This window comes from Platichthys flesus, chromosome 13 (genome assembly GCF_949316205.1).
Source record: "Platichthys flesus chromosome 13, fPlaFle2.1, whole genome shotgun sequence".
Taxonomy (NCBI): Eukaryota; Metazoa; Chordata; class Actinopteri; order Pleuronectiformes; family Pleuronectidae; genus Platichthys; species Platichthys flesus.
Window position 1 is genome coordinate 9,772,813 of NC_084957.1, and position 27,742 is coordinate 9,800,554.

At 42.6% G+C, this 27,742-nt stretch overlaps 1 protein-coding gene across 1 annotated transcript; it reads left to right on the plus strand.

Annotated features, from left to right (window-relative positions):
* On the plus strand, positions 1–27,658 carry tmem198a (transmembrane protein 198a). Its single transcript, XM_062402418.1, has 7 exons — positions 1–227; positions 15,357–15,617; positions 19,752–19,990; positions 20,856–21,068; positions 22,128–22,251; positions 25,768–26,096; positions 26,448–27,658. Exons 2-7 carry the CDS (start codon positions 15,452–15,454, stop codon positions 26,598–26,600), a joined length of 1,224 nt encoding a protein of 407 aa, XP_062258402.1. The 5' UTR covers positions 1–227; positions 15,357–15,451; the 3' UTR covers positions 26,601–27,658.
* Positions 27,659–27,742: the final 84 nt, after the last annotated feature.

Sequence of the window (27,742 nt, forward strand, 5' to 3'; positions counted from 1 at the left end):
GTGAGAAAGGAGAAGACAGAAGAGGAGTTGAGCTTTGTTTCATCCGCGCTTCAGAAAGGAGGTTCGCGAGTTGCTCTTTTCTGCTTTTTGGACTCAAACCTCTTCACTGAGATACCTCCCCCCCACCCTTGTCTTCAATCCATCTGATTTATTTATCTCGTGGCTGTCTGGGTTTTGGACTGGACCATGGAGCGGGAATAAACACGCCAATATGTTGCATCCCTGAGGTGAGTGGCTCCTTTTGTTCTCCTCAAACTACAACACAGGGTTTAATGAGTGCCTTGTATTGAACCGTGTCTGGTTTAAAAAAATGTGACCGTAATCTCCACCAAACAGCCCCCCTCAAACAATCAATAAGAACCATGCACATTTCACATCATGTTAAAATGGTACCCAAAAGCCAATTATGCTGCGCACAGCACACACAGCCCTTATGGCAAATCACTGTTATTGCCTCTGAGAAAGAGACACATGGAGGGCTGCCTCGGCTCTGCTATTGTTTCCCTCTCTATTGTTGTCAACGGAACATTTGGTGCTCTTAAAAAACACAGAGACACGAGGCACTGGGAGTGTATCAGTGTGTCAGTGGCAGCCGGATGAATCCTTCATGATGTGTGGGAATGAATAATTTAGGGGACTAAACTGTGAATTTGATACCTGTGTACATAACTGGGTTGGACAGTGTGTAAACACTGGGAGTCCAATTGATTTGCACTTGCGGAAAGTCACGTGCACCAACCTCTATTTATCTATCTATCTATCTTTCTATCTATATATCTATCTATCCATAGACTCACTGGGTTTCTCTCTTTCCCTCCATCCCCTCTATTCTTCTCACGAGAACAATAATAGCACATGAAGCATCATCATTATTAGCAGTTTACCAGAGTAGATAGGACGGAAGTATAGGCAGAAGGCCTGCTGAGCTTAGTGTGCAGGCATTTTTTCCTTAGATTTTTCCCTTTGTTAAGTGTGCAAATGTTGTCTCCGCACCATGCACACAGCCTGCTACAGTAGTTCTATACTGGAAATGTCAATGCTTTGAACTTGTGTGTGTTCCCTTTTTCACACTCCTGCAATTTCAAGATAGTATTGTTCCCTAATGGTTTCAAACAAAAGCATGGAAAGCATGACAACTAGAGCTATCAGCTGCTTCCTTTTCTCAAATTCTATTCAGTGTTAATAATGTGTGGGAATGTGTTTATGTGTGGGTTTGTGTGTGTATATGTGTTTGTGTGTGTGTATGTGTGTGTGTGTGTGTGTGTGTGTGTGTGCATGCGTGCAAGAGCATGTGTGCGCAGCTGTCCATGTCTTGCAAGAAAAGAGGGAGAAACGACATTTGTGCAGACATGTATATACGTTGCTTGGCTTCTTTTCGTTCTGCTACAGGGAAGATTAAGAAATCAAACGCACGTGAGAGGCAAAGAAAAAATAAAATGGAGAGTATTAACATTCTGTAATTTGGCAGTTATGAGCACCAAACCTTTTTAAAATAACAGATTATAAAGAATACTTTGGCCTTCTGCTTGCATGAAAAGGAGAAGGCATGGGCTAGTAGAGAAAAAAATTACTTCCCTGACCTGCAGATCTCTGGAGATACAATGATAGATTTGAAGGCTGCACTGTATTTAAATAGAGGATGCTGACGGAAGGAGGAAGATGGAGTGTATTAGAGTGGGAGGAAAACACTGTGCTGCTGGTTACTGACTGTACACTGTTGTTTATCTGACGGATTGGATGCTGCTCTGTTGTCAACCCACAGGCTTTCTCAATAGAAACTGGAGTTATTACATTTTCACCTTCAGTTTGCAAAACATTTCCTGGGCTGAACCTTGAATCTGACTTGTAGGAAATTAGTGAATGTGCTGTGGAACTGTCCAGTGAACACAAGAGCATAGATATGTTCGCCCTTATTTATCCGACGCATCCAGACCACAACCAACTTCCCCCAATATCCTCTCATGGTTACAAAGAAACAATATAAAGATTTAAAAATACGACATTTAAACAAATAACAAATAAATAGTATAGTAAACCTTATGCCACAATAATTTCACTAGCAGTAACAATCCTAATACAGACAGAAGACTGAACTAATCCAGTGGTCCTCGGTCATTGGTCATCCCAGTCCCTAAAACTGGAAGGAAAGTAGAATTTTGACTTTTCCCTATAGGGTGTACTTTATTTTAACTTCAAGTGGAACCGTACATCTTCAGGCGTCTGACTTTCTCGATCCTAACAGGACGAGGCAGATAGCCAGGAATGTCGTTTACACAATAACGTCATCATGCATGTTAGGTAACCATTTTGCATTGAAACCAAACATGACAATAATGGGGTGCGCATTAACAGTGACACCATATGTTTAACTTAGAGATCCTCCCCCCCCTCCCTAAAAAAAGAGAACAGGCCCAGAACATGTGACACAGAGTTGTTGGAGCTGCCTGCACTAGTGGGGTCAGCGTATGGAAACATTTCTGCCAGCTTCGCTTTTCAAAGGTGGGCACACTGGGCTATTTTAGCTCGGATAAAACTGGGTCTACAGCATGAATATGTTTATTGTTGGATGGCAGATTGTTTTTCATCCAGTTTTTAGAGTCCCATTCTCCTCATCATGGACCAAGCCTTTGTTCTGCTGACAACTGGGCTGCTTCTCTAAAGCACCTGTAAAAACTGTAGCCGGAGCTCATAAGAGAAATCAAAGTGTTAAGCATCTATCCTAACATTTATATCCAATCTAATCCAAAAGATAGATGAAGACATAGTGGAGAGACAGGAGGTGAGTGAGGAGATGCAATAGGATTCGGTCCCCAGCCTTTGAAGAGTTCATCAGAAATCTGAATGAGACAGCCCCATGTGGAGCTTCGCCTTCCGTCTGGATGGAAGTCAGAAATGATGTCTCCTTCTGCAATGATGAGAAAAGTGAGAAAAGCCTGGTGAAGATCAGGCTTTCCTTAGATTTATACAACCACAATTAAAATGTCTTTGTTTTTCAACCTCTTCAAGACCATTAATTCAATTTCAAAACTGCAGCCCCATCAAGCAGGGATGGTCTGCATGGGACATACGTTGTTTAATTTAAACCCACATTTTGGCCTTTACAAAAAGTACGCAGGATTGAGATGAGGATGAGTAGCATCAGCAAGTCTATCATTCACACAGAAGGTACAATGCATGGACCGCCTGTGTTGCTACACTGCGCAGTGCTTTGTCGACGGGTTATGTAACTGAAGTGAACATAAGCCAAAGAGACTCAGACTCTAGATGAAGCACCAACAATCCACAAGGAGCTTCTGTGTCTGACAGAGCAGGCCTCAGTGTTTTGTTGTGTACAAGATAGATGACGGGTTAAAAAGGGCAGACAGGGAGATAGTGACTGCAAGTGAGAATTTTATTTGAGAAACTCATGGTGGGAGGAATAAAAGAGCAGGGGGGGGGGTGGATTTTGTCTTTAGAAAACAGCAACTGGGATGAATACAAATAAACGAAAAAGAAGACACCCAAAAGACGCCACCTCAATAGACTACGGGGAATAAACATTAAGCAGGATGATTAGAGTGGACAGAGAGATGGAGGTGAACGAGGAGAGGAGTTAAAAGAGGGAGAGGGCAGAAAGAGGTAGGATGAGTGTAAGAGAAGCTGGAAGGGAAAGGGTAAAGTCGATTCTAATCCCATTAATACACACCAGTGTTGTCCTTCCCACTGGCGTATTCTCGTGCACACACACACACACACACACATACACACAGTACACGTACATGTTCCAAAGTGCTTGTACAGATACGCAATTTGTTATTCAGCTCACCAGTACGCTACCTGGACATCCCCTTAACGACGCAAGCAGCTCCATACACTAAATGTAAAGTCGTCAGTGCTCCATCAGCGTAATGAGGACGGTGTCAGGTTCAGAGCCACTGGTTTTATCTAGATCTGACTCACAGTGTGTAAGAGCCCCCTGGCAATGTGGCATTTCATGTGTGTGTGTGTGTGTGTGTGTGTGTGTGTGTGTGTGTGTGTTTGGCTGTCATGATGGTCTGTAGCTGAAAGGCTCCCTCCATACTGTCTTGGCAGAGACGTCTGCTTTTTCTTTCAATTGATCTCCTAGATGCAAGCAATATCTGAAGAATGTGAATGTAGGCAAGTGTGCACACAAGCCCTTTGTATGTATGTATACTGTGCGTATGAACAAAATCTAGAGAAAGATTATTGCTCCACTGGTTCATCTGCATGAGAATTGCAGCTGAACTTTCATCTGGTCAAAGGATCTGTGAGGCCGACGGACGTCCCTCGTGCATAACGCACAGTGATGCTGTTTGCACGTTAGACTGTGTGCTAACATGGTAAATATCATCAAACACAACAAAGAGAGAGCGCAAATGGAGAACAGAGCTGCAATTGAATCCAGTAATTCAGGACGAGTCTACAGAGACAGAGCTGTGTGCAATGCGGCTTGGAGCGAAAGATAGAGAGCAAGGCTTTATAGAGAGGAACTGTGTGTATCTTTGTATGTGCGTGTGTGTGTGTGGGTGTGTGTCGACAGTGTGTGACAGAGTCTCTAATCATGGGTTCACACCATCCCAGACAAACATGTACTGTGGAAAGGACCTAAGTATATTTATAAGTGCGGTTTAGAGGTTCCTGTAGTTGACTTCAATACATTTATTGTTGAGCTAATGAGCATATTAAGTCCAGTGGGGGTTCATACAGTGCGCTGAACAACACAACAGAGTCTCAAGATGTTATATTAGCTCCACTTACACCAGATACAGCATTCAAATGCTGTTTACACATTAATGCACAATTGATAATAACAACAGTGGATTATCCACTTGTACTACAGTGCTTTAATGAGGCTAATATTTATACTTATTATTTTTGTTATATTGTGGTATTTAATGATAGGGTTGGTGATCTTGGGAAGGCTAACAAGAGCCTTTTTCTCAGACAACTTTATTGAGGACTCTCCGGACATGAAGAGGATTTCAACAATGAGATAAAACTTGTCAAAATCAGAATAGTAGTCGGGAACAGGGTTTATTAAAACTTAAAAAGTAAGGTGGAATGGGAGACTGGAGTTGGGTGCAGGAGGGGGCCGATCTGAGGAGGGATCCAGAGCAGAGGAGATCAGGTGGGCTTGGTGTGTTGAGGATGAGGCTGAGCTTAGGTCTGATCCAGAGCGGTGTGGTGATTTGGAGAGTTTCAGTGTGATAGCTGGATTCTTGAGATGAGGCGGGAGTCAGGCCGAGGAGCTGCAGGTACAGAGAAAACAGGATTACTGGCTGTCGAGAGCAGAGAAATACATCTTCAAAGAAAGGCTGGAGACACGACTGACTGAACAGAGTCTATGACCGGAGTGTTGAGGGAGGAACCAGGCATTTGGAGCTGAGCAGATTGATGGGGATGAATGGCAGCTGGTGGTCTGACTCCCCACACACCTAAGGCCACTTCTCAACATACACACGCACGCACACACACACATACACTCACACACACCTACATTGATGCAAAAATATCTGGAATGCTTTAATATCTGCTATGTTACTGCTTAAGCAAATATACCAGTTGGGACTTCAGAGGAAAATTTTGAAATAAATGTTGTCTTTCTTTTTGTGTTACTGCACTGAAGATGGAAGAAATGAACAAAATCAAGTGCCGCAAAAATAGATATGTAGAAAATCTATGAATAATGACTTTACTCAAGATTTCAGAGTCAACTGATTTATCCCGGTTACCAGAAAAATAAAAACAATGTAGATGAATGCCTGTGAAAAAGCACTTTTTTGTAATTCTGGATATGCAGTCGTTCATGCTTCCAACAGTCGCTTTCAGCTCACAGACGTTTGGTAAGGAGTCAAATGGATGTGTGTGGTGTCTGAGACTAATTTAACAGCGCGGATTAGAGTAGGTCCGGAGAGAAGAGGAGAGACGACGCGCGGAGCCGCAGAAAGCAGCAGAGATAAATGATGCGGGAAAGAGAGACGATGAAAGACGGAGAATGAGCCCTAATCTGATGAAAGCCTCTTAACTCCCCTGTCGGTTCACCTTCAGGCCACAAGCAATGACCAAGGCTTAGAGGTGGATCAATGCTGAGGCCACTGACATTCGCACACACATACGCGCACCTCAGATCATCTCACACAACATGTGCATCACCTGAAGATATGTCGGCGATCTCTGCACGGAAAAACAGTCTGTATTCCTTTACTTTGTTGATGGACTGATGGATGAATGGATGCATGGAGAGCAGAACGGCTAAGAGCAGAAATTACAAAAAATTAGGACATTAAGTCTTTGTCTTGGTGGTTTGTTTTTCTGTGAGGGAGTCAGTGTGTGTGTGTGTGTGTGTGTGTATGTGTGTGTGTGTGCGCGTAGGTGGCTTAGTGCACGAGGGGTCTTTAGGTCACTCAAACATCTCAATAGACTTGTAGCTCAATGGGAGAGAGAGCGAGAGTGAACAGAAGGTTTCTCAGCTTCCCATACAAATCACCCTCCTGTGTATAAACCCAACGACCCAGTCAGCCACACCACTTGGCTGAGGCTGTGTTCCCTGCGAGTGTCCTCTTGTGGAGTTTTATTTAACAGATTCCAAAATACCAAAATACAAGTTAATTAAATTCATGTATGCATGATGGAGAGCGCTGTGCTTATCTGGGTGCAGATAAGAAAATGTGGAGGAATGAAATGCATTTCAATAGTTTAAACTTGTTTTTCTTATAAGCTTCTCCTTTTAGCGTTAAAGCTAATCACATTAAAGAGCGTCCTATTCTATCCTGTATAACAAAGGAATCTAGTTACCTGTGGTGTTCTTCAAATAAAACGCTGCATTGTTAACAGGATTTAGTGGCATCTAGTGGTGAAGTTGCAGATTGCAGAATACACCTTCCCTCTCCCCTCCAAAAAATCTATCTTATTGGACGGCCTGTAGATGATGGACAACTGTGAAACATATTTTTTAGAGCCGATGCTTTTTATGTCCCTTCTGGGCTACTGTGGTCTAACATGGTGGCCTCATGGAGGATCACTTGGCTCTAAAGGCTCATGAAAACACATTGATTCTTAGTTACTATTGAAACATAACACTGAATATTGTATTCAATGTTTCCTGATAGATTCACACAATGGACCTTTAATTACATAGCTTCTCCGAGCAGGTGCTGAGCTGGATTGTTTGGTTTTATTGCTTATAGATTTCTGTCAAATGCTGAGTAGATTGTAACTCTCTAAGTCCGTCTCTCTGTCACACACACACTGACACACAGACATGTACACACAGACTGACACACGGACATGTACACACCCACTGACACACAGACATGCACACACACTGACACACAGACATGAACACACACTGACCAACACAGCCCTGGCGACAGATGGGCAAGATGGAAACACAGTCATCCTGTTAGTAACCATGACATCAGCAACACTGATACTCGCTGTGACATGCACATGAATGCTCTCTCTCTCTCTCTCTCGCTCTCTCTCTCTCTCTCTCTCTCTCTCTCTCTCTCTCTCTCTCTCTCTCTCTCTCTCTCCTTCACTACACTGGACACAGAACAGAAAGAGAGCGGAGGTGCTGACAGATTGCAGATTGTAACCATGACAGGGCCGTAACCGTCCCTCTGCTCAGAATCATGATCCTGAATCAGACTGGGGATGTGAGGCTGGCTCAGAGGAGCAGGCCAATAAATGGTCTGACAGGAAAAAGATTAGGGACCAAAAAGACAGCGAAGACGTCTGATATGATGTATTATTATAATGTGTGCTTTTGTAACTTTGTTCTAAAATGTGCTATATAAATAAAGATATTAATATTATTATAGCTATTATTGGTAGTATCATTAGTATCCCTTTTGTGATGCTTCAGGCACTGTAATTCTCTGAATTAAATGCTAACATACTCACAATTGTATTGCAAGCATGCTGGATACACAATATACACTATATTTAGCAATTAATGTAACATGCTAGCTTTAATAAGGGTGAAAGAAATATAATTAATTTGGTCATTAACCATTAACATTCATCTCAATTCATTCTCTGGAGACCTTAAAGGTCATAATCACATTTCCCGGGATCTATACTGTTGTTGTTGATGGAATGTAATGGGCATGCCATTTTAAAGTTAAAAAGTAAATTAGTCTTTTATGGAAACATATCTTTTATTTCTTTATCATTTCCTTCGATAAATTCTGAGCTCATATAGCCAAGCGATACCAATAAATCTGTATTGAGTTTATATCAGATGATGTATCAGCTCTGTTCTCACACCTCTGTGTTAATCTGCTCTGCAGTATCTTGTTAACCTCACCAGGGGGAACAAGCTTGATTTCTCTGTAATAGCTTTAGAGGCATTAACGAGGTTAATGTCTAAAACATTTCACCTTAGACTGAATCTCAATCCTGCTTTAGCCGAGTCAACTGTAAAAACTTCTGATCTCTCCTCTTTAGTTGTTTACTTACTATACACTACACTACAGAAGGGACTATAACATTATAGGCTTAATTTAACAGCCTATCAAATCTAATGACCTACGTACATCTAAGTGCATTTAAATATCAATACCACTCTTCATACCAGATATATAGATTATATAACACATTCAAATGTGGTCTCAGACTTATGCACAGCATCCCACATAGGTATACTGTAGATATCCCAGATTTTTTTTTGCCACCATACAACAGAGGTGAACTTGTGTTTGTGTTCCTCTTACCACCGCAAACAAAATATTCCATCGCTTTCGACAATTCATTTTACAGCTGCAGATCTAGGACATTTCTTGATCAGGGGCGGTAAACATCCATGCTCAATTCCTGATTCAGTAAGAAGCATATTTAAGACGTTGTTTCCTGTTAGCTCTATAGATTTGAGCAAAGTCACACGTCATTATATATTTTATGTATCATATATCAAAATATATTTTGAAATTTGTTCCTTTTACAAGCACTTTGTGCACTTCAAAACAATTTAGAACATACAATACTTGACAAATTGTAGGATAATTGTTAATATTGTTAGTAAGTTATAATTTTATTGAGACAAATCTGACATCTGCGTGGGTCTGTGCCTCCTTGCCCCACCCCTGGATCCGCCCCTGCAGAAAAAACAATTGAACAAAAGCCGTCCAAAGGCCAATTGAACTTCGATTCTTTGTACTGAACACTGATCGTTGAACAATGAAAAGGCAGGAAGCTGACCTGAAGCTGCCAGGAGGGAAAATCTATCCTACTATCTCTGTAGTTCTTTTTCATTAAGATCACACTTGTGTGTACTGAGTCTCCCTGCTTTCTCTTTCTGAATGTTTCTAATATCTCCCTCCCTCCCGGTTTTCTCTTTGCCTTTCCAACTGTCTTTCTCTCCCCCATCTCACTTTCTACCCAACCCCTCCAATCCCCACCCTGGGGAGCAGGGTGTCCTCGTTCTGGTGATGCTCTGTCACCGCCACTCAGTGCGGGGCCTCTGAAATATTCATGCTGACACACAAACGCACACATACACACACACACAAACACACACCTAAAACGAAAACACAGGCACAACCACTTATGCACCCCTCGTCCTGTATTTCCAGTACAATAGGCGCTGTTGTTTTTGTTTTTCAAAATCAGAAGCAATCAAAACACGGCACTCATTGACAGATAACATTTTCTCCAGCCACTTCTCGGAGACGTACACTTCACGGATCTGTGGGCAGACACACACAGCGGTGGAGGAAGAGCCACACTGCACTTTGAATAGCAAACACAGTTTTTAGGCGAGAGACCCCAGTCGGCGTACAGCAGAACAAATCATAAAAAACCTTGTTACACTTCCAGCAGTGCTCAGATTTGATCTGTGACCCCCCCGACTCGCTAACCATTTGGAGGAGGGAGGAGCCGCAGCGTAAACTCCAGCAGAGAGCGCATCAACGCGTCGAACGGTTATTACGCTGTCAGCGGTTTTGATATGTAACCTAACATTGTCGACCTGCTCGGCTGACGGAGACATGCAAACCGGGACATGGCTGAGCGAATCATCACGTGCACTGTGATCTGTGTCAGAGGCACTGCTGTGTGATTTACTGCCCCCACATGTGTCAGCAGGGAGGACAAATGAGCCAGTGATAGAACATTCAGACGTTGGTTTCACTGCAGAGAGTTCCCACTGCGGGGAGCAGATGGAAATGAAATCTTAGAGGTGTTTAAGAGCAGAGGGAGCAATGTGCTCACATTGACGTTACAGCATTATCCTAATCTCAGACAAAAACAATTGGAATAGAAAGATGTGTCATCGCCTGCCAACTTGAATGCTCGTCTTATGAAAGTGTGAATGCCGTGCACTGTAACAATAAGATCGACAATTCGATGGTTTCTATTGTAACATGAAGCTTTGGCACTGATCAGTGACATATAGGTGCATTGTTGTTGTTTGTCACACAGAGAAATCAACAGTAATAAAAAGACTGTTCTCCTGCATTATTTATGCTGGTATGTCTTCTGTTGTGAGTTTTTGAGGCTAGTGACTCTTCTTCTTTTCCTGGTGGTTTTCGCTGCTTTTCATTGAGGAGCCAGCATCAATGACATTTGCCAAAATTAGCAAAAAGGTAACGTCAAACACAGCTTCATGCTCGGGACAAACATCATAGCTGTTGTGCTGTGCTAGCTGTCAGTGCAGATCTGAAGAGAAGTTAATATTTGCAAATAGAACGGGACTGAGGGGAATGACACTACTTTGTATTATGGCTGATTACAAACAGAAGCACGAGACAAATGATAACGATTCTGAGGTGATGATTGCGCTACATGAAAAGCGAAAGGATCATCTCAGGGCACCATGCACGTCAGTCCAACATTTCATGCTAAATAAACCAGTCAATAGGTTTTTATGATACTGTGATATCAGCCAACAGACCAATGGGCATTCACATTGCAGAGTTATATGCTAGCATAGGTTAAAACTATCAAGAAAGTGGGCTGTTAAATGTTATAATAAACCGTTCATTGTAGATCTAACGTTAGGCTCAGTGGCTTCCATAATCTGTTGGTGAATTATAAAGAGGCACTAGCTGAAAAGGGTCAAGAGGTCAGGAGCGTCTGTTGCCAGAAGCCTCAAAGAAACCATCATGGATGCTTCTTAGTATGCACATTCCCATGGAGACCAGCCCCCTGTCCTCTTCGCAGGGTCGTAACACCGCTGCCGGTTGTTATAGAAACAGACAGGACGTGACATTGTTGCATAATGTGTTGCTTCTTTCACTCCCTCTTGTTCTGACCTCTCTGGCTTTTTCCAGTCGTGTCATCTCTCTGTGGTGGTCGCAGTCAGACGAGATAGTGTCAGGTCAGAACTGACAAAACCACATGTTGAAGCCAACGTTCCCCTCGAGTAAAGTAAACTGAGGATTGGTCATTTAATGAAGTTTTATAAAGCTGTAAGGGAAAGAAAGACTGGGCCAATTTGGACATAGGGCTCAAGCAGCATCATTTACTGTGCTGGTCTGACTTCCTATGTCAGCTAATGACATTTTTTTTGAAAACTTTGAAAACTTGATTTCTGCTCAGTGTTTGATTGAATTACTTTCCTCCTCTTTTCTCAACTCACTGAAATAGAATTAACTCCCTGGCACTGCCTTTTCAGATTGTTCTTTTCACTGCATGGACGTGTCATTGACTGCAAAACGTAGCATGTAGCTTGGGTGTTAGCATTGTGTGACCGAGCAACCTACCACATTTCAAACAATTTATATGACTTTAAAAATCAGAATTGTGTTGATTGCCAAGATATTTTTTACCTTGCAAGGAATTGGATTTGTTGTTTGGTGCATAACATTTTTTAATAGAAAAGTAGAGGGGAAATTGGACAGTAAGTACTGTAGCACAAAACTATTCAATAGAATGTAATGTAAAAAATATAAAATCTTAAAAATATGAACAATATGTCAGATTGTGCTGAAAATGTGCACGGTATGCAGGCGATTGAAGGTATTAGCGACCCACAGCATTTTCAGAAAAATTCTTGATTCACAATATTTTTATTGAATATTTAATATAGGAAAAAGAAATAAGAACAGGAAGACGGCTTCAGAGAACAAATAATTGTGCGCACACCCTCTTCTGAGCCATTTTCTTCTTGGCAGTGCTGCAGTGTGCCTTGTCATGTGTTCTCAGTTGGAGCTTCCTCCTGAGTCAGGGAGCCTGTGGTGTAACTAAGCCGCAGCCTTGACAATCTGTATCACCACTGGAGTCTGTCTTCCCGAGACAGACAATTATGAGTTGGACATCCTCCAGTTGCTTTCGGGTTTCTGACTCAGAATACAAATGGATGCAAATTTTTTGTTGAAAGTTACATCGAGATCAGATTCCAGCGATGTGACCTCGCAACACAGGATATTTATTGTTATTGTTATTTCTCTGCACTTAACAGAATTTTGATTGCACTTTGCTGTTGTTGAAGATTTTCATCCAGGGGTTGTTTTTTTCGAAAAGGTCACCCTCAACGTTTTCTCGGCTTTGCCATTGAAGCCACCACATACAGTAACTTCATGTGCACCCGGTTATAATGAACCTCGTTTGTCATGGATTCAGAAGTCTGCTGGTCAGCAGGAGGGCGTTCGCTCAATAAACCGGACAGCTGACTTTCTCCTGTCAATACGGATGTGCTCTGCTGAGGTTTTCTGCTCTGCAGGAGTGCTGCTCTGCACCTGATGAGTCTGAACGTTTAACTCCACAAATCAATAAAGCATCACACGTTTCCCCCCCGGTTATTTTTTTTACAGGATGCATATGGCCTATGAAGACGACTGTATTTAAACTTAAAAGTTAATGCTAATCAACTTCCATTAGCTATGACTCATGTACTTCTGCCGCCCCCCCAAAGAAGCAGCAGTCACGCTGTACAATCATAATGTTAAATATTGGCTTATATATTAATGCTTTTAATTCGTTATTAGTGGTGACAGGGAAGCCCAGCGGCACAGACTCAGGTGGGAGCTGCTGATACGGGAATGGATCCGATGGAAGTGGCTGTGATTAGTGCAGCGTTCTCAGCAGCTGACATTTAATGACAGTCTGGCTGTTTGAACAATTACTTATCGAGACACAGTGGACTATTATACAAGCTTATATTATATCTCACTGAGTGCCACTTGTTAAACCTGCCATAAGATTGTTTTAATTGCACTGTAGACTCCCTCCCCTCACTTCCATTACCGCTACACCTTATTGGATGCTGGATGCTGCAAGAAGACATTGATTGATGTTGTGCGTCCAACTGGTGGAGCTCTCCCCAGTATGAGAGATTCTTTTTTTTTCTTGCAGTGCTGCTGTTGAGCTTGTTGCACTCAATAAAGTGACGGGTCAAACTGAAATTTACTCAGACAATGATGTGTGTGTGTGTGTGTGTGTGTGTGTGTGTGTGTGTGTGTGTGTGTGTGTGTGTGTGTGTGTGTGTGTGTGTGTGTGTGCCATTGTGCCGGCATGTCACAGTGCATCATCACCTGCCAGGTCAATATGGAATAGGAAGGGCTTACCTCCCCAGTGTAATGCAAGCGTGCACCCTTTGCACAATTGTGTGTTTGCATGTGCAAGAGCAATGAGTTTGTCTTCTGTTCTCTGACATGACAGGTGCATTGACCTGAAGGAGAAAACCAGACTAAGGTAATGGATCCAGAGTAACAGAAACTTTAAATTAAATTTGGGATCTCCAACCCACTGGGGCTGCAAAAGCACAGAGGGTGTTGAGTGCAGTAGGTAGTGCTGTAGTTGCTATTGCTATGATTTTTTTTGTGTTACAAACAAATAGATAAGAGGTTTTAAAGGAGGCTTGGAGTCACGCATGGCCGCTGAGAGTAGGAAGATCTGTGTAAAGATTGAGCACAGTTGGGTGACTGCCAGTGTAAGAGATATCATGGTGGAGACAGAACACACCTGAAGGCTGCATAAAAGAGGTACACGGCTTGTTTCTTGGAGTAATCATAATGCATCTTTAAATACAGCTTTAATTTGAACAGATTCATGATTTAGTGTGTGTGTAGTTTTTGATGTTTTAGATTTTTGCTCTGGGTTAAACCAATGGGATGAACGTAAGTGTTGCTGTGGGTTCTTGCCAAAGAACACAAAGAGATCAATTAGGAATCAAGTTATCAATACTGGGCCGCAGTCCATTATGTCACAGTGAATAACTAAACAGCCTCTCATTAGATGAAAGGTGTAATATACATTACACACCAGGGATACAAATGTTTTGTGAAAGCTGTAATTGCTCATAACGGACACAGAGTGTAATAACAACAGCTCCATTTGCCCCGTGGCAACTTTAAAGTCAATTAAATACTCATAGTCAGTGGAGTGAAATGATATCAGACTGAATTACTGCTGCAATAATTCTGTGGTGTGTTTGATTAGATTAGTAAAAACAGTGTTTCACTTGACTTAAGGTCGGGATCAATACTTTTTGCGGGTGTAAAATTAATTCACTTACTTAATAATGTTCACTTAGTATTAATACTTTAAGCTAAGAAAAAACACGTTTAATGAACAACTTTAAATGTAGAAATAAACTTGTTTGCCGTAGTTTGAGCTGTGATGCGCTGCTCTACTTACATTAGTACGACAGGGTGGGCCGTTGCTGTTCCTGCTGCTGCTGCCATCTCTCCTCTCCTCTCTCCGTACATTTTTCTTCCTGTCAACACCCTAAGTGCAATGCATTAAGGTATATTCTGCTCCGTTAGTGAATATTATACTACTGCTACTTCACTACTTTTCACAATGAAAATATGGGATACAGTGAGTCCACTATAAAGGGTTTAATAAATTTCATTAAATGTTCGTACAAAATGGCGAACTCGCCATATAGTAGAGTTATATAGTAAAGTTATATATCCAGTATATTTATAGTATTGTGGTACAGTATAGTGTTGTGTTGTTGCTGATGTATTACTTGAATGATCAGAGAAGCAGCAAATCAGGACTTACCAGAGATGCAAATGCAACTTAAAAGAACCAGTTCTTGTGTCAAATTTCCAACATCATGCAAATTCATGCTAATGCATTTGGTTTATCTTCCCGTGGCAACTATTCAGTGTGTGTTGCAGTGTGCTGCGTGTCAGAGTGAACGATAGCGCCTGAATTGTAGTTTTCTTCTTTCAATGCAGTCATTTCATCTTCTCGGGTGGTTGTGAGTGGTGAGGGCGGCTGTGCTGTGCTGACTGGTTTCTTTTTTCAAAATTATAGACGATGCTAGCTGCTCTGTCAGCACTCAGTGTTGAGAACTTAAAATGAGCAATCAATAATCACTCTCTCCCCCTCTCTTTTGTCTTTCTTTCATTCTTTCTCTCGCTTTCTCTCCTTCGCTTTCTTTCTATACCTCCTGTGTGCAGGTAGACGTCCCCATGGGTGAGGCCCGCTGATCCAAACACCCCGACACGCCCCCCTTTAGTCCCTCCCACCTGCCCTCCCCTGTCACCTCTGAACGATGCCTCCCCCCTTGACTCAAGCCGTCATGACTTCCACCAGCAAGCTGCTGGGTTTGGTGGAGGTGGGGCTGAAGTGCGACCAGGAGATCGAGAGGAGGTACGAGATTGTGCCCTCGGTGGTCTGCTCCATGTGCTGCCTCTTTGGAATCATCTACTGCTTCTTTGGTAAGTGGCGATGCAACACAGTCAGAGCCGGTATTAATATGTCCTCTCAAGTGTCTCATGCACATGATTAGATACCTGTCATTGCCTGTTCAATCAATTAATCAATGATTCAAATTTAGTTATACAAACAAAAGTCTGTGAGAGATAAAGTAGCAGTAATGACAAACGTAATGATAGAGGTAGTGCCAGTAATGGTACTCTTATGTGAGAATGCATATTTTAATCTTAATCCACGTTCAGATGCCACCATGATTCACGAGCCAAGATGTTGAAAAGAGTAAACGTCAACAATAGCTTGACGGAATGATGTCAAATCATCCATCATAGCTGTTTGTGGGAGACAATGCGAGAGATGTCTGGAGGCTGAATGTAGCTAATGTTGATAGTGTTTTTCTTCTTTTTCCATTAAAGCAAACTATGTTGTTGTCTTATATTTTATGGCTTTAAATTTGATCCCAGAATGTAATGGGTTCTCTCCTGACCCTCGCCAAATCAATTTGAGTTGTATTTCTTCCAGTAGTTTTTTCCTGCAAACAAAACAGAAAAAAAAAACACTTAATGAGAGTGGTGTGAGTCCATTTTATAATTTATTTCAAATGTGAAGCTGAACCATCACAGTGGTATAGAGTCACATTAGGGAGTTAAGGGTGTGAGGTTCGGGGAGTTGTGGTGATCAGGATTAGTTCAACCATGGGTTCTGCTGGATCTCCTTGAGTGTGGCACGGTCCCACGGCTTTAAAGCCAAACACTTCTTCAACAGGAATGAATGGGCCTTCTACCTCCTACAATGGACGGTTACAAAATTATGGCTGAAAATCAAGATCTCTTTTCAGAAGATGAATGGGATTTGTATTTAGTCCACGCTGCTGAGCGATCATGAAGCTTTTACCTTCATCTGAAAAGGGCCTCTAGTGTATTTGCAAAGAAAAAACAACTCCCTTAAACAACTGGATATCCTGGGCGTTCTCGACTGATATGATGGGATGACTGAAAAGTGACATGAAGCTGGGATTCTTCATGAGCAGGGGCCATGCAATGATCTACTGTTGATCATGTTTCTGTCATTAAGAGCGGCTCAGAGGGGTTCTCTTGTTACTGGGTGTGTAACGTCACACCCAGTGTCAATAATGTCAATACTGCACACTTACGTCTGTAGACTGGACTAACATACTATCGTACAGTCAGTGAGTAAGTAGGGTGGAATACACCATGATAATATTTATTTCTGAAATCAAAACCTTGAATCTCCATTTGCCGACACCGAAATTGCTCACATCTTAAAAAGATTGGGTTGTCTGCCGTCTTTTATGAAGGAAAAAAACATATTCTGCTGCTGATTTTGTTCGAGTCTTTCAAGTAAATGTTGCAGCAGCACAGCTGAAAGGAAAAGGGGAGGCAATTTTAAAATTAATCAAAAGCACCCGAACTGGCAGTGGACCCCCTGTTGTCTTTTTTCTCTTTTTTTTTATTCCTCTGTGCCCTTTAAAAACTTGGACTGTATGCATGGGTCCATTCATATGCTGAGACACAAACTCCTCCCAGGAGCTTTTGTTCTGTGCCCAGATTTAGGGAGTGCTTGTATTTCACTGCATCCTAAGTATTATGGTCTCATTCTAACGCATATGGATCTAAAGTCATTACAGCTAAAAGCGATCAAATAGAGGCATTAGGGTTCTCTTTGTGACTGAAACAATGATGGCTTGAAAATTGCACGTGAGCAGAGAAAATGCTCAAATAATAACCATGCATTCAGAATGTCTCATGCATCTTGTCCAAGGGTATGTTTATTACTGTATATTGCCTTGAGTTGGCTTTGGTGAATGTATAATTATTTACTTGCAGCAGATGTTCATCTCGCTTTCTTTATGCAAGTTAATGATGATTTACTAAACAGCTGCAAAGATGCAGGCAAACAAGATCAGATGCATGCTAGTGTTTGCCTTCAGCAGGCAGTAAACAACATGAAAAGACTGAGACAGAAAAAGTTCAGCTGTCAATGTCACAGCGACTTTGCAATACATCAGTAACTGACCAACATATAAATTAGGTTCTCAGAGAAGAAGGTAGACATTCGTACAAACAACATTAAGGTAGGGTTGGTAAGTTGTTTCCTTATTTATTTACATGTGGAAATCCTTCCCATTTCCTGATAGCCATGTATAAACAAAAGTTGTCTGAAAGAAAAGTTAGAAAAAGCCAATGTTCCTCGCAGGGCCAAATGAAATGATTAGCTGTCGTACTTGTGTGTCCTCTCACTGCACATGACTGGAATCTTCACAAGCCACAGAGGCAGGGACACTCACATCACTGAAGCAAAGACAATAGCCAGAAGTTAGTTGGCAGTTGTCAGGTAGTTGGCGAGAGTGCCAATGTGAGGCATGTTTGCTTTTTTGCAAAGATAACATACCATAGCTTTAAACCTCGGACAACACACAAACAGTTTCTCAAACAAACATCTATTTATCCCTCTATAACCTGAACAGCTTCTCCTTTGAGGGTGGCTGCAACACCCTGTTCACCAGTCCATGACAGGGCCAATACAAAGAGACCATCAACCACTCACACCTACAGGCAATGTAGACCTGCCAATTAACCCAAACTTTAGGTTTCTGGACTGTGGGAGGCAGCTGATGTACCTGGAGAAACCCCACGCAGACACAGGGAGGGCAGGCAAACTCAACACAGAAAGAACGACCGGCCCGGAGGTTCAAACCCTCTTGCTGTGAAGCGATCGTGCTAATCACTGCATCACTCTGTCGCCCCCGTCAAGCAAACAGAGCATTTGATCAGAGTATATTTCATTGTGATGAATCCGTGAATCATTTATTGACTATTTTGTCCAACAAACACTATCATTTCCATGTAAGGCTTAAAAAACATCTTGTTATTCTTGTGTTATACACAAAAAAACAAGAAAACATATAAGCACAGAGTTATGGGCAACAGGTATGCAGTGTTATTGGCTGAATATTGAGGTATGTTGAAGCCGTGAGCTGGCTTTATGCATACAAATAGACAGAATGGGATTCACTGGAGCACACAGCCAGTATTAACATTCACTCTATATGTCCCAGTAAAGTATTTGCGGCAGTGCCTGCATTACAAACAGGTTGGCCCACGACGTTGACAGCATGCAACTAGACCGCGGTGGTTCTGGCCCTGAAATAAAACCGCTGGGTGGAAAAGAAAAGAAACAAAGAACACTGCTATTTGTAGACCTACAAGACAAGTGTGGCAGAAAATGTCAAGTGTGCCCTCAGGGTGCCCTCAGACAAAAGGCCACGATCTGGCCCACTTTGAATACACAGCTTTACGTCACGTAATAGTGCGCTAACATCAGACATGTTTGCATTTAGCAGCAAGAAGAAGCTGGAAGAACATTGTTTGGAATTTGTGATGGAAGCTGAAATATTTTTTTTTTCAGGTTCTCTAGAAATGCTCTGGCTACTCCATGTCAGATTTGTGTAGAACACAGTAGTGTGGCTATCCCCACACTTTTTTAAAGGCAATGTGGCTGAAAGCTGTCTCGGGAAAACACACAAGAACGAGTAGAGGAGGAATATATATAAATAAAAAGGAGGAAGAAGTGTACCGAATGAAAGAGGTATGGTCCCAAGGGAGGCGCATGGACGCTGGGTCGGATGAGAGAGGGAGAGTATTGTTTTGGCTCAGCTGTTCAACGCTTGATTACACAAAGATAACAATCTGATGCCGGTTTCCCCCCCGAGACACAGTCCTGTCAGTGAAGTAGGTGGAGAATGAAAAAAATAAAGGGAGATGCAGACGTTGAGGCAAGGGCCAAGTAGATTTAAATTCCTGATCATTTGAACTTTTGCTGCTTCAGAGTCTTTTCTTTCAGTTTTTCGTTGCAATAAAGCAAATAAAAAATGGGAGTAAATTGGTAAGCAAAGGATGCCAAGAAGGACAGGAGGGAGGATGCGACGGGGAAATAAAGAAATGAGAAGGAGCGTCCACCTCCAATGAGGAAAAAGCTCTCCACGCACACGCACAGTATACTGCTCCCTTACCCATCATATCCTCCTTGTAGTATTTTATCCTTTAAATGTATAACATCATTTGGATTTTGAAAAGCAATGGAAGAACCAGTCGATTGTTTCCCATCTCTCCTCTCAGGCTACCGATGCTTCAAGGCGGTGCTGTTCCTCACTGGCCTGATGTTCGGCTCCGTGGTCATCTTCATGCTGTGCTACAAGGAGCGGGTGATGGACACTCAGCTGAGCGTGGAGGCCTCGGTCGGCATCGGCCTGGGCATCGGGACCCTGTGCGGCCTGGTGACCATGCTGGTCCGCAGCGTGGGGCTGTTCATGGTGGGCCTGCTGCTGGGCCTGCTGCTCGGAGTGGCCTCGCTGGTGGTGAGACGCATTTGTTTGGCCACGTTTTAGATTTAGATTCTCATATATAGATGCCCAAAAAAAGAATGGTTGCAATGATAAAACTTCACTTGTGATACTTTTTGTCATGTTCATACTAACTAAGCATAGAACGTATCACACAGGTCCCTACATGATCAGAAAATGAAAAGACAATGGACAGTTACAATTTGGAGAGTGCACGTTTCAAGGTTACTCATTAGCTCCCATTACAAAACAGCTAACATTAGCATTCAGACACCTCCTCGCTAAAGTCCCTGTTTAGCGTTGTTACGTGATAGAGTGAGAGAGATGTTTTAATAATTAAAATGCACTGGAATCCAGCTAATGCTAAATACAAAATCCAATGCTTTGTGCTTAAAACAAACTGTTTAGTTAATATAAAGACAAAAATATTTTCTAGTCAGCAGAATGTGACATAACCTTAGTGAGTTCACATGAATATCTCTGAGGTCATCTGAAAAGACACGGCAGCTAACGTTACGTTGCTAACTTGATTCGGCTAGATCACATACATTCTACTCACAGGCTTCAAGGTAAAACAGCCCTTTATGGTAAGGAAGTGGCTGATTGCTAACGTTAGCTGATGTCTAATGGTAATTAGTGAGTTATGGAACATGCAGTTTAACCTTGAAACTTGTCCTTCATGTGTTTAAATTACTTATAAACCTGGGTAAGAGCAGTAAAACATCATTCTTTTCAGATCAGCATTTGAGAAAAATGGCTTCAATGTGATCACATTGTGCTGTCGTCACAGGAATGTTCTCTTGTGATGGAAAAAAGCACGTATGGTATGTAGATGAGTCTGCATTGCACATTAACCCCCCTCTCTCTTCCCTTCTCTAAGGTCATGGAGGAGTTCTATCACCCCAAAACAGTGTGGGTTCCCCTGGGCATCCTCCTGGGCTCCGGGACACTGTTCGCCGTCCTCACACTTCAGTGGCAGTGCTGCTTCGTCACCCTCTCCACCGCCACGTTTGGCTCCGCCATCATCACTGTCACCGTGGATTACTTCATAGAGCTGTTCGCCTTGGTCCACTACGTCTACGAGAGACTCAGGGTACGTTCGCCCGCGTCCGTCTGTCTGTTAGCGACAGAGGGACGAGGAGAGGGGCTATTCATTTACCTTAAGTCACCTCGGAGGCATGTTGTTCTGAGAGCGTTCTCTATTTATGTGAGAGCGGTCATGTGTGAAAGCTGGCATGTGTGGACATCAAACATCATTACTGCTTCCCTGAGCTTTCTATTGAGCTGTTTGCCTAGGTGAGAGATGTCAGTGGGAGAGAGAACAACAGACTGACAGAAAAAAACACCTCACAATATCGATCACCTTCCAGGGGAGACAACATCAGGGATTTTTATACACTTATACAACTCGAAGCAGAGCAAAACTTTGCCAGGAGGCTGGCACGTGCCCACAGGTTGGAATTAAGAGGAAGGGGTGGGCCAGTATCTGAGAGCCCTGTGCATTTGATTTATGAGAGGATGCGGGAAAGACAGGCTGAGTTACAGTAAGAGTGGATCAATTACTTCTGTCCTTTCTCAGCCTTCTGTGTTTTATTTTTACGAGCCCTGAAAATGAACCACCTCCCTCAAACCTTCCACATACTGTGTTCACATCAGGCCATTTGTTATCTGCCTAGTGGAGAAGAGACAATGAGTTGTAGTCAGAAGTGTCTGGTGATTAAACCCACAACCTTCTGGAGCAGTTGGTGGTTTGACATTTAATTTGGTTCAAATCTTTCCAGATGAAAAACACAGATCCAAGATAGAAATCATTACTTTTGATTCGGTTTCATCTTCACATGCAAACAGTCACATTTATTCTTATCATTCTTTTTTTTTTGGTATTGTATTGTGTGCTGTGCTTTCATATCACAAATTTTGAAGACATACTGAAAAACATCATCCATCCATTATACTGCTCATACTCTCAAGGGTAGCTGGGGCAGCTGTTGCCAATCCAGCAGATATTGGGTGAGAGGCGGGGTACACCAGGTTGCCAGTGTATCACAGGGCCAACCCAAGATGATCCAACACAGAGTTATGACATTTCTACATGGGACTGACCGAGCTGTTATGATTTGGTAGATTAAAACTGGAACTGTGATCTTTGCAGGTGGCGCCAAAGAAGCCAGTGTGCTGGTTTACGTGGGTCATCTTGGGGGTGTGGCCTGTCCTGGCCCTCCTCGGAGTGCTGATCCAATGGAAAGTCACTGCAGAGGGATTTTCTCACACAGAGGGTGAGTGATGCTCTTGTACACAGAAGCATACAGACATATTATATTGTATCATATCATTTTTATGATTATAATTCAAAGGTTCAAAAGCTAATATAATAGACAGACATTGGGTTGGTTGGCACACCACAGTATTTCTCAACCTTTTTTGAGTTGCGACCCTTTAAAAACAAACCGTTGTCTGTTTCTAATCCTTAACATCAGGTTTTCAAACACACCATGAGAATGTAACTCAAAAACAAAAACATGAAAATGCGTTTACAACCAGAAAAGAACAACATCTTGTGAGATTAGTTTCCCTTGGTACATTTAACAGTAACAGAATAGGAAACAGCAATTATCTGAAAACATGTAGTTGCTACAGTTCATAAAGCAGCAACAAGGCCAAGGACTCAAATCTAGACACCTGCAGGCGCAGCAGGCTTTACTAGAATTTCTTGTCAAAAAGCCGCTTATTCAGCAATTTTGAAGTCAGTCCAAACAGGCGAACAAATCCCACAGGGTGCAAAGGCAGCACGCTTCGGAACATGAGCAGATTTACAGAAACAGAGGCAGGGTACCTGCAGATGAAGGCAGGTTCTTATACACATGTTGATGAGATCAACTGGAAAGCACTGGCATACGACAAGAATACCAGTGTAAAGGAGGACTGGGAGCAGATAAAGGAACTGGGTAAGCAGATGGGAGTGGAGGTCATGTGAAGAAGAAAGGCAGCAACACATATGGGACAATTGCTGAATGGCAGAAACGGCAAGTTTGAAAGACATCCAATTAAAAAACAACCTAAAATAGTTTTTAGTGTTTAGTTCGGTAAGGATGATATATTTTAAAAAATTCTGTACAATGCAACTTTTATTGCATGTTACATTTTTTACCACTGATAACACCAATGACAGGGACAAATAACAGTTTAGCCAATTTGACCCAAAATTATAGTAACTTCTTTTAAATTTGATTTAAGGTTTAATCTTGAACGCTGTCAACAGAATGTCGATGAGACCTGTTTCAGTATCGATTGGACAAAAGGCCTCAACGAGCTGCTGTCCTGCATTTGTTAAATGGGCAGTTTCATTGCTTTGGAAATCATAAGCATGACGAGGGCAGGGAACAGTGTGTGTGTGTGTGGGGGGGGGGGTAGTGTGTGTGTGTGTGTGTGAGAGTGAGAGTGAGAGTGAGAGTGAGAGTGAGAGTGAGAGTGAGAGTGAGCATGTGTGAGGGACAGTCTAACATTAGTGTTGTCAGCTGAATGTGTTATTGACGGAAACAGCATCTGCTCGGAAAGCAACCACACAGATGGCATGGTCGCACACACACACACAATAGAGACAGAGACGGTAATATAGACTCGCTCACGTACTGACTCCAGGAAAGCTTGAAAACTCACATCACATTCATTGTTACACACATGCTCGGGTGTGTGATGTTCAGTTTTATACAACATCTGAGAAGAAGTCACACATGGCCTGAAATAATGGGATTAAATAGCAGGCTGTCATGACATCCAGTCAGAGGGAGTGGGTACAGATATAGAGGAAGCTATTTTGTGCTGTTTTAAGAAAAAGGCTATGTGGGGGAAGGAGCCCTAGGAAGAAATATGAAGGACACATGGTGGAAGTGTGGACTAAAAAATGTACAGAAGAAGGATACGTAGAATAGTAAAAGACGATTTCAGTCATTGTATGTAGGAATTTGGTTCCTTATTTGATGCTATGAAAGTGAGATGAAATGTCTACTGCACAGACTCTGGCTCCCAATGTGCAAGATGGCAGCCTTCATATTCGTTTTGGCTCAATTTCTGGACAGTGTGAGGAGGAGGAGATGTGTTGTCCATCCTTATAAAGAGTCTGTGGGACCCACACAGAAAACGTATATTATATATATATATAAGAAATGTAATATTCAACAATAATTCAGAAGTAAAAAATAAATAATAATAACGATAAAGAGAAAAGCTTATTGCTGTTTAGGAAGATGATGGAAAGAAAAATTGAGGGTGAAGCTTTTTCAAAAAAACTATGTATGTTTTTGTCAGTGATAAGGAGAAAGTCCTTATGAACCTATACAGTGTGTCCTTTATAAATGATTGAACAGCGTGTTGATAAATACAAGAGCGGGATGGGGAATGATGTGGCGGGGCAAAGAGGGAGCAGGTGTACTGGGGGAGGGGCAGGGTGACGATGATAAACTGGGGCACCATGGGCAAGCAGAGCACCCAAGTAGAGCAGACAGGAAAATGATCTGTCCGTCAGTTGATGGAATAACAAGCAGGACGCGGGCTCGAATGAATCAACCTCACACACGTCTTTGTTTCTTTCATTCTGCCTTCCTGCCTCTGTTACTTATTTGTACATCTTGTCATAATGTATTTCTAATTCTAACATCAGCCATGACCCCCAGGTGAAGTCTCAGGCATTACATTGAGGACACTACATTCTCTAACTTAAACCAAAACTATTACTTGTTTAACCCTAACCAACCCTAACTCCATAACCTTAACCTAAACCTCAACTTAAATCTTCAGTTCGACATCAAAGTTTCATGGGGACTGTTTTTTTGTGCAGATGAGCAAGACATTCCTCAATGTGCGACTGATGTTGGTCCCCGCAACATGAATAATACCAAATACAAAGATCTATCTCTCTCACACACACACACATACACACATACACACACACACACACACACACACACACACACACGGTAGCATGTGGCCAGAGGGCTGAAAGAAAAGAGGGGGTATCATTAAGCAGTTTCCTTGGCAGATGGTGCCTCATTAGCTGTCCGCCCGCACGAGGAAACAACAATAGACATCATAACCCTTCTGCACACACACCCTACCCTACCCTACTCTACCCCCCCACGCCCCACCCCTCCCAAACACACACACACACGCATACACGCAGGCACACAGGCGGTAACTGTGGCGCATGCAGCACATCATGTCTTCCTGGAGTTCAGCGGGGTCCTCTCGTTCGAGGCAACATTTTGACCTGAGGTAATGAACAGGAAACAGAACCCTGACGATACGTGTACTGTATTATAAACCAGAGGATTCAATATGCCTGCAAACACCCAAAACATTTCACATGGGTAGCCGGCGTACAGCGAGACAGGATGGATTTTGAACATCCTCCGACGGAGAGGGTGTGAAAATAACACGAACACACTCGCCCACTCACAATATGCCAGGAGACTGAGCAGCTCAGTGCGAATACATGAGGAGGACAATTATTCTGTCTGAAAACTCTGAATAGAATGAGGCCTATATTTAAAATAAACCCATGAAGGATAGTTCACCACTATCAGTTAAGAACTGATTGAAAATATCTCGTCTTATTGGACGTGTGTCTTGTTTTTCTTGTTAGTCTTTAGAGTCCTTTCCTCTTGTCTCACTCGGTCGTATTTGCTTCTAAATTAAACCTTCTGAATCATCCTCTCCCTCCCTCCCTCCCTCCTGCTTTATTATATATTATTCTCTTCCTCTACATCCTATTACAACTCTCTTGTCTCCATTCACAGTGGTTCTGAGTCGTCAGCAGCGAAGGGTCCAGCTCATGCGTATCCGACAGCGTGAAGAGAAGCTGAAAAAGGAGCGGGAGAACAAGAAGAAGAAGAAACGACAGACCCCGAAAACCGGCCACAAGCAGAAGGCCCAGACCCATCACCACCACCACCACCACCACCAGCAGTATCACCACCCAGCCGCGTCCCACCCGCATCACCAAACCCAGGGCTCCCAGAGCTCCCAGAGCACCCAGCCACCTAAACTCCCTCCTCCGCAGACTGAGCCTGGCTACCACCGCAAGGTCAACCCTAAAAGACGCTTCGATGGAGACGTGCTGTCACCGGTAAAATTCTTACCACCGCCGTCCTCGTTAAGCATGGTTTACTTAATAAATGACTTAACCGGTTTCCATTACATTTTGTAGAGACATGGGTCATAACCCAAAAAATAACCAATTAAAACATTAGAGTGGATCAAGATAAACAGATAGACTTTCTTTAACATGGCAAGGTAGTTTGTGGTGTGTACTCTTTGATATATTTTTCAATATGTTAATCTTAGGGAGCTTTTGACTTCCTGGTTCTTGGGTTTTGTTTGTCTGCTAGCTCGACTTTCACAATAAATAAATTTAGAAAATGTTGAATTTAAACTTAAAAACTCACATCTCATCTCATCATCTTCTGTTTGTCCACAGAGCTACATCAGGAGTTTCAGGGACAGGCAGACGGACAGACGCGTGTACTCCAACAGTCGCATGATGAGCCGCTCCCGGATGGCCGAACTCGACTACGACTGCGGCTCTCAAGTGCCCCTCACGGCCCCCAGCTGCCCCCCGGTTCGCATCTGAGGCGGCGAAATGCATAAATCCACTCAAACGGTCGCACAAGCACAACAAGGCTGCTGGAAAACACTGTTTCACAGTTTGGGATAGGAAACCTGACCTCACCGTGCCAACCTAATGAACTGCCTATCCCAACAGGATGAGTTCCTGAGATGGCTGGATTGAGTTCCACACTGGTTTGCTCCTCTCAGACCTGGTAAAGACAAACAGAGGCTGGGCTGATTGCTGTTGAAGGCCTTGTAGTCAAATCTCTGGCATCACGAGTTATTACAAGCTGTATCTGACTCTTTTGTTACTGTGATTATTTGGAGGACAAAAGCTGTGGAGAACTGTCCCTTGAACGTTCTATTAAACAATTTTGGGTTGCTTCGAGCAATAAGAAGTCAAAATCGATTGGGATCAAATAAAAAACCTTAAAATGCTAATGTCTCCATTTGCGCGGTTGTGCCATTTAAGATGAATCTGTCGTTTGGCATTTAAAGAATCAAGGTAAGAAAGGATTTCAGAGCTCTCAGAAAAAAACACTAAAACAACAGAAACACAGATAATACTAAAACAGAGAGGCAGCTCTTCATTATTTGCTCCAATGAAAGGTCAAACACGGTTTTCATGAGCCTGTTATCTTCACTGACAGTCTGTGAATCCAGACTCAGCAGCAAAAGTCTTGCTTCAAAATGCAGAAACAAAGACGTTTTTTTTTATGCCGTTTCTCCCACGCTCCGTTTTCCAAGGAGAACGTGCTTCATCTCGGCGCTTTCCTCGTGCCCTCAGTTGCCACCTGGACGTGTATAACTCTGTTTGTTGACATGTCTCCAAGTGCTCTCCTGTCCCCATGATTCCCCAAAACAATCTGCATTTACAGATCTGTTTTAAATGCTGTTAAAAAAACATTAAGAGTTGTCTGATACATGGTCGTCCAGGAAACTAACCGTGGATGTGAAAGGGGCCGAAACACGACAGTGAAAATGTTAAATATAGTGTGTTTTGTGAGTGTGGACACATGAGCCCTGTGGCAAGTGATGGCTTGTACCAAATATCAGCCAGGGACAGGGGTGGGGGGTTCATGGTGAATGTAATGGTGTATGTAAAAATCTATTCTCTGTTGCTTTCCCTCTTTTTTTACTCGATATACTGGTCCAGTTCAAATG

Bases quoted from the DNA above. Each gene is read 5' to 3' on its own strand.
- tmem198a (XM_062402418.1), top strand. From the start codon at position 15,452: ATGCCTCCCCCCTTGACTCAAGCCGTCATGACTTCCACCAGCAAGCTG. The intron at 19,991-20,855 runs GTGAGACGCATT...CCCTTCTCTAAG, and splicing joins TCGGAGTGGCCTCGCTGGTG to GTCATGGAGGAGTTCTATCA. The intron at 21,069-22,127 runs GTACGTTCGCCC...TGATCTTTGCAG, and splicing joins ACGTCTACGAGAGACTCAGG to GTGGCGCCAAAGAAGCCAGT.